We start from the raw sequence: 11,605 nt of genomic DNA on the forward strand, positions 1-11,605 counted from the left end.
AGGAGTCCCCCACCTGCACGTCATCAGCATGCGACAGGAGGGTGGGTGGAGGGACGCCCTTCTGCCCCACCCCGCCCGGGGACGCCGTCGGCTGCTGGGCAGGCGGGCGGGGGAGAGGAGGATGGGACATTTCTGCGCCCGGCCGTAGGATGCCGCCGGCTTTCTGAGGGGAAAGAATGGGGCGGGGGGAGGCCATGCCACCAGCTGTGTGGCCCTCCAAGACTAAGGAGGAGGTACCACTCGGTTCGTCGCGATTTTTGTTGCCACAGTGGCCGACCCCTCTAAATTCTCTCTTCCACTCGTTTTCGTGTGAGTGTGTGTGTGAAAAGACAAGTTTACAATTTTCTCTGCAAATCAGATCACCCGCTGCACCTACTTTTTGGCGCTCCCTCCCTCCCAAAATCCTCAGGCTGACTTCGGGCCTGCAACAGGCTAACACGCCAGCACCCCTGGGCTTGCTCTGGTAAGGCGACTCCTGTGACGATTCGGAGGTGGTGCCATTCATCAGCATCGGCGCATGAGCGTCATGTTTCGAAATTGCGAGGCTGCCTGATAGTTTAGGACTGGCTTGTCCAATTTGGTGTCTTCCACATTTGTTGGACTACAACTCCCATACACAACCAGTAGTAGTCCCAACACATGCAGAGGGCAGCAGATTAGGGAAGGCTGATGTCGATGTCCTGGAAGAGCTCATACTTTCCAAGTCATGCTTGCTTCTTATTTATGCACCTTTAAGGGATAAGGAGCCAAGATTTGAATTTTAGCCTTGTTCAATCATTGTTAATGCTGTGAGTGTGTTATTTGAGCTTATGTCTCAGGGGTTGCAGTGGCACTTATTTTGCCTGTCCACAACTTGAGTTTGAACTGTGATCTATAAGTGAAGAAGCAGTGAGCTATGTTAGGAGATCCTGGCTTAACTTTGTAATCCTAAACACAACGGACAGGATGCAGACTTGGTTGCTTTGAGTGATCCCTTTAAAATCAATGGAACTTAAATTAAGCATGACCTATTGATTTCATACTCATTAAGTATGACTGTATTAAGTACCTCACAATCCTATACATTTCTTCACAGAACTTACTCCCAGGTGAGTGAGATGGGAATGAAACCTTGGTAAGGAATAAGTCCCTTTAAAGTCAGTGGGACTGACTTGTAAGTGGCATAGTTTGGGATCTACTGTAACAGGGCTTTGTGTGGATATAACAACCCTCTTCTCCCACCTTTGTTTTATGGTGTGTGGGCTAAATGTGCTGTTGTATTGCCCTCTAGTGGCATATTACTTAACTGGAAATCACAGGACAGCCTCAACAGATTAAGTGTGGTTCACTTGCGGAGCAGTGGGTTCCAGTTGCTGTGCATCTTCCATATCATGGTCTGCCTCTTCACAGACAGTCCAGCTATCAAGAACTTCACCCCCTTAAAACTTCCCATGTTGGTCTACCACTTTGTATATCCTTTTTCTTTCTGTGGAAAATCCATTAAGGAGACAAGGACAGAATAGCTGTGCCATGCCTTCTGATTGGTATTGCTATATGTCTTTTGTCCGGAAGCCCCTCTTGATTCATTCTAATAGCTTGTTGCACTTCCCTGTTCCCACACATGCAATCCTGGCATTGACAGTTTCTCCTGTTGCCAGCAGAAGTTCTCCTGGGCAGTGTGTGTGTCTCCCAGCTACAACAGCTTGTTTCTGCTCAATGTTTTATAACCCTTGCAAGAAAATGTAACACCAAAGACTGGAACCAACAAAAGCAGTGATTAGGAATGGAGAGAACCCATAGTAGTGGCAAAACCAATGGTCCCCTCACCTGTAACTTTTTGGAATATCCATTTTCTGTGTTTTTAGCATTCAGCTACTAATCCATTTTAATTTTAGCTTCAGTTTATTTTCTACCTTATCCCAAGGCTTCAGAGGTCCTATACTGCTAGGAAAACCCATAAAATCCTGACTTGACCATGATTAGCTGGTAGCTTTACTTCATCAAACTTAGTGGGGTCAGAGTATGTTACAAATATGCCCTGGAGCTTCTTTAAGGATAAAAGTAGGCATTGTGGGTTATCAGTAAATTAATTCACTGGATTGGATCCAGGTGCTGATTTTCATGGACAGATGTGGACTCTGCTCATAGACAGTGGCTCCTCCACCCAGTTGTGAGATACTCTACATCTCTCCAGGGTCCCCCAGCCATTTATGTAGCATTCTCGGGGGGGGGGGGGGTTGGAGAAGCTGCTGTGTGAGGGAGGAGAGGGCCGAGAATTCCATTTCTGCTGGTTCAGTTACATAAGCCTAAATATGGATTCAGACCTTTCATTGCAATGTTTGAACACTTTTAAACCCATCATTATCATTCTATTTGTACCTCTTCAAATCTTTAGAGAGGTTTACATCTTAAATAATCACAGGTAAGTAAGGTCTAGAAGCTTGATCTTCCACAAGCCCTATGCAGCTATCTAGATTTGAACCAGGCTTTTAGAAGAGGTCTGATTTCATGAGATTCATTGCTGCACTAGGAGTAAAACTGAATCTCCTCAGTACTTGATTCACTGCACTTGACTCAACAGTTAACATATGGATTAGCAAAATCTATAACAGAGAAATCCTGTGTAGGTCTACTTAGAAGTAAGTTATGCTGTGTTCATTGGTACTTACTTCTAGGTAAGTATGCATAGGATCGCAGCCTAAGGATACAGTGGCTGGCTGGGGAATATTGGGAATTATAGAACGGTAAACCTGCATAGGAGTACACTCTTAGTTAATCGCTGTGTGTTGTGCCTCACTCATCCTGCATTAATCACACTGAATTACATTCTGAAACATCTCAACTTGAGAATAAATGGTTTTATTGTTTTTGCTTTCATTGTCAAAATTACTAAATGATGCTCATTAACAAAAGGTGCAAAACACGGAGAGTACAGAATTGGTCTTCTTCCTCATGAAAGCTACTGAGTCCTGGGAAAATAGGACAGTAAAATATGTAATGTTCAGTAAGGAGTCTGATGATGGAAGGGAAAAAGAAAAGGGAGATGACTGCGCTGAGCCTTCCTAGCTCTAGCATGAGAAATTACCCATGTTATATTAGTATTACAATTATGGTCATTGTCATGTCATCTGCATCCCATAGGGCTGAAATGCCTCCCCCCCCCACCCCCGTTTCAAACAATCTGGATGGAATGAATGTAAATATTCTGTGTTGGTGCCAGACCTAGTGCTTAGCACAGAGCCACTGTGCTCAGAAATCAGAGAATCAGTTGCAGCAGTGCCAGCACCCCAATTTGGTGTGTCCTTGGAAAAAGACACCTTCAGCAGCGCCTCCACTCCCTCATCAGCGCAACTGCTTGCTTCAGGGAGCAAGGAGGCAGTGGCACCAGTGCTCACCACCACCACCACCACCACCACCACCGTGAACTGGGCCAGAGTGAAAGGCAGGTAAACAAGCATGTTGGCGTGGTGGAAAGGAGGAGGGACTCTTGTCAATGGCCCCTTACTGTAGTGTGAGTCCTTGGGAAATACCCAGCTATGCTTACATATTAAAAGTGATTAGACTTGACTAGATAAGTCATACAGGCAACCAGATGCCCTCCAGATGCTTTAGACAACAAGCCTTGCACTTTCAGTGACCATTGGCCATGCTGGTTGGGGCAAAGTGCAGTGACGGCCAATTTCAGAAATGCATTCGCTGTATTTTTGGTTTTCAGGGAATTGTTTATGTAAGAGTTAAATTCTGACTTAGTCATGCTTCGAGTAGACCCATTGACATCAATGGAACTTGTTAGACTAACTTAAGTCCTATTGACTGGTCTATTCAAAGCATGACTAAGTATAGACCCATCCATTTAGGTTCGTCATCACCATCATTGGCATCATCATTATTTTGCAAGCGGCAACGGTCAACATTTGAGAGTTCCTGGCACACTGCAGTCATTGGGCCTGCCAGAGCACAGGCTCTTCCATTGGCACGGGACCCATAACATTGTTTCCCAGTCCGCCATGTGCACAGCCCGGGCGAGCCTGGCCATTCTAAGGAAAGCGAGAACAAAAAGAACTGCTCACTCACCATGGCCTGCAGAGGTCAGCAGAATTCAGCCATGCCAGAAATTCCTGCCTCAGGACATCCTTCCAGTCATCCAAACTTTTGGACAGAGCCGGTCTGAAGGGGGGGGGGGGGGAGGGTAGGAGTTTTTGGTAAAAGGGGGGGGGGGGGGGGAAGAAGAGTCATGGGAGGGTGAATCCCACATAGGTGGTTAACTTGGCAGTCAAATATATCATGATGGCACCTAAGGATTGGAACAGCCCCTGTATAGACTTCTGAAGGAATGTCATGCCTGACAGCAGTGTCAACCCAAATGATGTAGAAGGCAGGAGAAGCTTGACATGTTGGCATATGTCTGACAACACCACTTTCCAAAATGGCAGCCAATCATTCTCCCACAGCGCTGCCTGATGAATCATCTATTAAATGTATGCCAAAAGAAATTTTAAAAATATCTGTGGGACTTAATGCTTAGTTTATTTAGCGTTATTAATAAAATGTTTGTCACTCCTCCCTATGCTCACTTCCTGCACATTGCTTTGCCCAATATTAAAGTTGGAAAGAGATGGGGTTAAAACCAGACTTATGTCATACCTAGAAAAGACCAACTGAAATCAAATATTTTCCAATATTCTTTAACTTTTGGACAAAGCCAAACCAAAAAAAAAAAAGCAAAAAGCACAACTAACTTGAGTTCCATTTAATTCAATGGGTTCACTCTAACTGAAGGTATTTCAAGATGAGGCTTTTATTATGCAGTTGCACTGACTCATTTGTGGAATTTTATAGAGAGCAGGTTCAGAATGTTTCTGTCTGCAATTTGTAGTCCTCTAGTGCTTTTTTTACTGCTTCCATCTTTTTTCTAAAGAAAAACTATGAAGGACAGAGAGAGTAGTTGAACCCTAAGGCTGGATCATACTCATGTGGTCTTTAGTATATCAAATAGCTGGCCACCAATTACCATCAGACTCCAAAATAATTTAGATTTTTAGTCATGCACTCAAAAATAAGTCCCATTAAATGCAATGGAACTTGCTCCCAGTTCAGTGGCTGTAGCTCTGCAGTCTTAAGGATGAAGCAGAACCAGTGATGGCTGGCTATGAGTTTATTGCTGTATGCAAGAATATGAATAGCAAAATGTTAGAATACATGACTTAAGGTACAATCCTATGCATATTTAGACAGGAAAAGGCCCTGCCAGATGGACTCTGTTCCTGTCTAAACATGTATAGGATTGTGCCCTTATTTCACAAATGTTGTATTAATTCAAGAAGGTTTAGATAAAGTTATTAGTCAACTTATTGAAGTCAACTTATTCCACAAAATGTTATTCTGATTCCCACACAGTCAGGTGGACAAAGATATCCTGATTTAGTATTTTTTGGAATAATATTAAGTAATGTTTTCCTCTCTATTATAATTCTCTTTATTCTTATATATTGAGATGTTTATTGGTGTTCCTTCTTTTGCTTTATTTATTTTTATAATGTATTTTATTTTTCCTCCTTTTTAGTCTCTTTTACATTAGGTGTATTTTTCCAAACTCTATATAATTTCAAGATTACTTTAAAAATGTGGCACATTAGATATGTTTTGAAGTGTAGCAGTGTTCCAAAGCTGCACCAGCCATTTCACATTACAGTGGAGCATGTTGAAAGTAACATATTTACTCTTTGCTCATTAGCATGTAGCACCCAAGAAGAATCAGAGCATCTTAAGGGGATGACCAGCTAATGATGACTTCAGCTTTCATGGGCAGTTCTTTTGAGCCAATAAAGCATGCAAATCTGTCTCCACACGTGAACTGGTGGCATCTTGTTCCACAATGATTGCTGCATGGGAAACCTCAACACAGTTTTCTTCAACCTGGTAACCTGCAGAGGTGGCATTGACCGCATGGCTGAAGATGATGGTGGCACTTGTAGGCCAGAACAACTGGCATGTACCAGGTTGATGAAGGCTGCCTTAAGCAACGTATTTTCAGTAGCATGCTTTGTCTGTTCCACAGAGGGTGCTGTTATAACCTCTTAAAGTCAGCAGATGCATCATGAATCATCCCCATCATCCTACATTTTTACTCCACCTTCCTTCCTTTGGCAAGGAAGCCAGCCGCAAGGCAGCCTACAAGGTTCTTCGCCTCTCCATTTTATGTCACAACTACCCTGTGAGGGAAGTTGGATCAAGAGTCTGTGATTGGCCCGAAGTCACCCAGTGGGTTATATGGCTAACTGGGGACCAGAACCCAGAACCAGTGCAGCACTCTAACCACTAGCCATGCTGGCTCTCACAACATTGTGGCCAGCTCCTCCCTGAAGCATGAGTAATAGCATTTAATTAATTTGTGAGGATCCAACACCACCCGATGATCCAATGAGTACATAGAAAAGGGTGGTTAGCTTAGTCTGTGACTTGAAATGTAAATGCTTTCCCTATGAATACAGTTTTGCAACACAGACCGATAACTGATCTCACCTCTTTCCCCCCATATTTTTCAGAAGCCAATTAATAAAATCTCTTGTCTCTGGGGATCCAGCAACAGCGCCTTGATTCTTTATATCCAGTGCCATGGATTCAGCTTCTCTCTTGGATTGGTCGATACTGTCACTGGGAGGAGATGCACAAAAACCATCAAGTCTGCAATCCCACCAAGGAGCACAGTCACACAGTCATGCTTCAGCCCTGTTAAAACCCACCTCCTCTTCAGCTTGACTTTGAATATGAACGTGGCTTTATGTCAGGAGAAGTAGTCAAATATGTAGCAGTGCAGATAGATAATTTTCAGAGCCTGAACTTAATGGTCTTAGGTGGGATAGGTTAGATAACCATGCATATTTCGCTCAGAGGCACCCAGCTAATGTTTCTCTTTGCCCTGGCCACCTCTCCGTGCCTTACGACTGGTCCTACATTCTGTATATGTTAGAACAACTATACTAACAAAACTGTTTTCCAACACTGATATTTTTAAAAAACTGAGCATGGGCAGTTTTGTACTTTAAATTCACTAAGATAGCAGCTCCTGCATGACCATGTGAATGAAATGGTCTTTTCCTTTGCTGTCTTATCACCTGTGTGGTCATCTGCCCCCCAGCCATTCACCCACACCCCCAGGCCTGTAGGGCCCTGGGTCTGGGCCCTGAAGTCCAGCCCAAGCAGCATCACTGCAAAGATGCCTTGGACTGGCTAGATGTAACTCAATACTTTGAGAAGGAAATTGGAGCTAATAACCCCTCTTTGCACAAGGAGGCACAAGTGGTGAGAACTACCTTTTTAGAGTGATCTCTCAGTTTTGTTGAATCTCAGAAATTTGTTTTTCTGCCATTATAGGCATTTGCCACATGACCGATTACCCCATGGTACCTACCATCTACCCCTATATTACCAGGGTTAATTCACCACCTGATAAGTCTACCTGCCTTCAGGAAGCTCAGAGTAGCATGCAAGGGGGTTTCTCATTTAATAATCACAATAACTTTATGAGGCTACTTAGGCTTACAGATGTCACCTGACCCAAGATCACTCAATAAACTTGGTAGTGGGGTAGAGATTTGAACCCCCCCCCTCCATTTTCTCCGTTTGTCCAAATCCAACCCTCTGTCTGCAACCCCAGACTAAAAAGATGTTCATTCTCACTTTTAGCTCTAGGACAGTGGGCCAGACATTTATGAAGATCTGGTAAGTTGGCAACCACAGTCATGTGCAGGGCAAGCCTTAACTACTAGGCAGAATTAAGCCGCTGTCTCAGGCTGCACGGAGCAGTCCAAGAGGTTGGCAGGGGGAGCTGTTTGTGATCCCTCAGCTAGCTTGGTACTCCCAGGTGTGGTGGAGGACACAGTCCCTCTGCATGTGTTAAAACAGAATTTAGCAGCTGGCCCAGCTGCTTCTGTACATGGAATGAGGCAAAGAAGTAGGGAGGCGGGGACGACATGATGTTGCCCTTAACTTCGGGCAACAAAATTTCTTGGGCGGGCCCTGGAAAATGTGCTTGTTAGAGCTAGAACACTGCCGTCCGGGGCACAATCAGAATTCCCTTCTCCCATTGCAGCTGGGATTGGCGTTCCATCAAATCTGGATGAAATGCCTGGATCAGCCCCAGCCTGTCCATTGCCTTTCTCTGTCCTACTGAATTATTTCTAGGAATTGCTTTTAGAAGTAATAGGTAGCAGTAGCTACCAGCAATGACTCTGGTGCACTCAACAAGGAGATGAAAGAAAATGCCTGTGTGCAGATCCCAGATTTCCTAAATGTATCTATTAACAATATTGGGAAGCCTTCTGGAACAGGAAACCATTTTGCATTAATTAGGCATGCCATGAGTTCCGCTTCATGTTTGCTCATTTGGATGCTTAAATTGCAACTGTGTAGCTTACACTTTGGATGATGTGTAGGGGTTGTCCCCCACCCCAAATTCACCAGCAACAGCTCCAGCATAGGATATTTTAAGAATGGCCTATGCCTGAGCGTGTTAGTGAATGGTGTGGGGGGAGCTCCAGGGCAAGAAGTTAGCTTTGCCCTCCCATGTTTCTTCTTCTCACCCAACCTTTCAGGCTTCGATCCTCCCAGTGCCTTCCTTGGAATCGTGGCTAAGCAGTCTGTGCTATAGACTTACTTCACATTTTTCTCTCTCCTGCTCAAAAGCCATTCCACAAAGTTCTTTTTCAGCATGTTGTCCAAAGTTCGACTGTAATCGCTTGCTAAGGTTCCCTCTGAATATCGCCTCTGTAGGAACCTGGGCTCGTTCAGGTTTTCCCTAAGAACAAAGGCGGGGTGGGGGGAGAGACTATTGGAAAACATTTTCTCTCTTGCTTAGAAAAACATGTAGACCCAACTCAGATGCTCCCTCCTTCTTCCCTTTCCCCATCAGCACACACACAAAGATCATTCGCTCCTAATTTTCAACAACCCCCAGTTTGCCCTTTCATCCAAATTTAACGTGCTGTGTGATTTGTGCAAACAACAGTCGGTTCTTTTCTCACCCTTTCAATACTGGGATGAAGCCCTGATTTGGGTTCCTGGCTTAGGGGCAGACTATAGTTTGCTCAAGGCATTGTTGAACACATTTGTGTGAAACAGCATATAATTGCTTGCTACTAACTAGAAGCAGAAGCATCTAATCTCCTCCCTTTACATGCTGGGGAAGAGGAGGAGGAAGAACACAAGCCTTGCTGCGGCTCATTCACAGTCTATCAAACCACCATTTGAACACTGTCCACCATCCAAACCATGGTTTGAAGACAGCCTTGATTTTTGTGGGACCAGCACTTTGATCAGTGTGGTGCAGTGGTTAAGAGAGCTGGCCTGGGACTTGGGAGACCCGGTTCTGGTCCCCAGGCAGCCATGAAGTTCACTGGTTACTTTGGGCCAGTTGCTGACTCTTAGCCTAACCTACCTCACAGGGTTGTTGTGAGGTTAACATGGAGAGTTGGAGGATTAAGAGTATGTTGCCTTGGGCCCCTTGAGGGAAAGGTGAGATAGAAATGAAATGAATAAATAATATAATTTCTTAAGTCATCTTTTTAACCAAAAAGTCACTCTGATGCTGACATAGTGTCTGCTTTGCAGTAGTATAAAAGGACACTTCTGTTGTAGTTCCAAGAGGACGTGCACGCTGCATGCCTCAGTTCAGCATTCACGAGGGCCACCAGTCCCACTAGAAGTGGCTCTTTAGTACTGCTTCCCCAGGGACCTGCTGTGTCTCTAGGGCAAAAACACAGATTGCTTGTCAGAAGGCACAGCTAGAGCCTCAGGCAAGAGGTGGCATGAGCCTCTTTGTGGTTCCCCTGGTATCCTATGACAGGTTCATGGCTTAGTAATGGCTCACATGCTTTGCAAGCAGAAGCTTCAGTTCCCAGCTTCTGGACTGAATAAGCGCCCGCCTGCGACGCTGGAGAGCAGCTACTGGTCGGTGTCCAACATACCAGGCGATGTGGACCAAGGTTCTGACTTCAGATAAGCAGAGCTTCCTCTGTTCTGCATTCCTGTGCACAAATCAGTCATTTCTGGTATGTGTCACTTTCAGATGCATTTGCCAAGAACCCTGTTCCATCCCATTTCTGAACTAAATTTCCCCTAAAATGGGTATTTAAATATGTATTTTCTCTCACAACACACATGTTAGCACTTATTTCACTTCTGTTAATATTGGAACACATATTGCTATATTTCAGCTGCTAAGAACTGCATCGCAGCATTTGGAGAAGGGGCAGATGTGGCGAAGAGTTGAGTTCCAGCGCATGGGTCAGTTCATATCTGCTTCTGAAATGACCTAGAGAGCCAGTGTGGGGTAGTGGTTAGAGTGTTGGACTGGGACTCAGCAAATGTAGGTTCTACTTCCCATTGAGCCATGAGGGTCTCTTTGTGACTTTGGTCTAGCCACTGATTCTCAGCCTTACCTACCTCACAAGGCTGTTGTGAAGATAAAATAGAGAGCAGAAGGAACATGGAAGCTATCTTGAATTTCCTGACAAGAAAATGTAATAATAAAGAGCAAGCACCCCCTCTCATAAGCTTACCTGGTGATGTTTTCCTCCATTAGCACAAAGCTTAGAGACACCAGAAGGAGGGAAAGAATTTTGAAGGACATCATGTTTGCAGCTTGAGTTCTGCGATTTAAAAGCACATGGTGTGTGAGATGGGGAGGGCAGGGAAATTCCACCGAGCTGGAACTGAAAGGCATTGTTTCTTTGACAGAAGCTCCCAAGTCACCAAGAGCTTTGAGTTTCGTTTCATAGAGTCATCCAATGGAGTGGGTTACACAGATCCAAGCAGATCTGCATCCCCTTTCTAGTACGCATGCCATGTTCCTGCACTCAGCAGTGCTTCAAATGTGGTCTTCTGAATGAATTCCTTGCGTTGTGGCTGCCTCCTGCAACGTGCTGCCTTCCTGATGCTTTGGATTACAACTCTCACCCTGAGCACTGGCCATGCTGGTTGGGGCTGCTGGGAGAGCCAAGTCGGGGAGGGGAGCCATTCTGTGGTGCGGGGCTGGCCAGCCACATTTTGAGGCCAGAGGTGGAGGATCCCAACAGTGCTCTCCTCCCCTGCTAGCTGACATGGAACAGAACCCACGGGGCATTGTGCTGCTCTGGTTTCATTGAGGATGAGCCTTCTCCATGGGTCACGGGTGTCTGCCTCCTACTTCGTGCTGCCCTTAAGTAGGACTGGTCCTGTCATTAAGTAGAATGAGGTGACTCCTTGGAGGACAAATGCTGAAGAGACGGGCAGCAGTTGCTCTTGGCTGATCTTCCTGAGTCCTCCAGCCATCCCCAGTATGGAGTAGTGCTTAGAGTGCTGGATGGGACTTGGGAGCCCTGGACTCTTGTCCCTCTTCATGAAGCCCACTGGGGGACTGTGAGCCTGTCCCTCACTCCCAGTCTAAGCTACCTCACTGGGTTGTTGGAAATTGACCAGAAATTCAGCTGTTGGTTTGTCCCTCTTCATTATGGGGGATGAAATGGGAGAGCAGGGCAACTTGTGCTTCACTTCAAGCAGCAAAAAGTACTGAGACAGCCCTGCCTTTAAGTGCACTCCCAATCCACTGCCTGAGATAGCTGCCTCATCTTGGTTCATAGGAGCCCCC

General features: G+C 45.3%; 1 protein-coding gene across 1 annotated transcript; it reads right to left on the bottom strand.

The window, feature by feature from the left end:
• Positions 1–4,049: 4,049 nt before the first annotated feature.
• Positions 4,050–10,609, bottom strand: LOC123030498 (gastric inhibitory polypeptide). Its single transcript, XM_044444508.1, has 4 exons — positions 10,539–10,609; positions 8,636–8,776; positions 6,502–6,633; positions 4,050–4,146 (listed from the first exon to the last, which is right to left on the bottom strand). The coding sequence occupies exons 1-4, from the start codon at positions 10,607–10,609 to the stop codon at positions 4,050–4,052; spliced, it is 441 nt and encodes a 146-aa protein (XP_044300443.1).
• Positions 10,610–11,605: the final 996 nt, after the last annotated feature.

This window comes from Varanus komodoensis, unplaced genomic scaffold, assembly GCF_004798865.1.
Source record: "Varanus komodoensis strain SLA01 unplaced genomic scaffold, ASM479886v1 scaffold45, whole genome shotgun sequence".
Taxonomy (NCBI): Eukaryota; Metazoa; Chordata; class Lepidosauria; order Squamata; family Varanidae; genus Varanus; species Varanus komodoensis.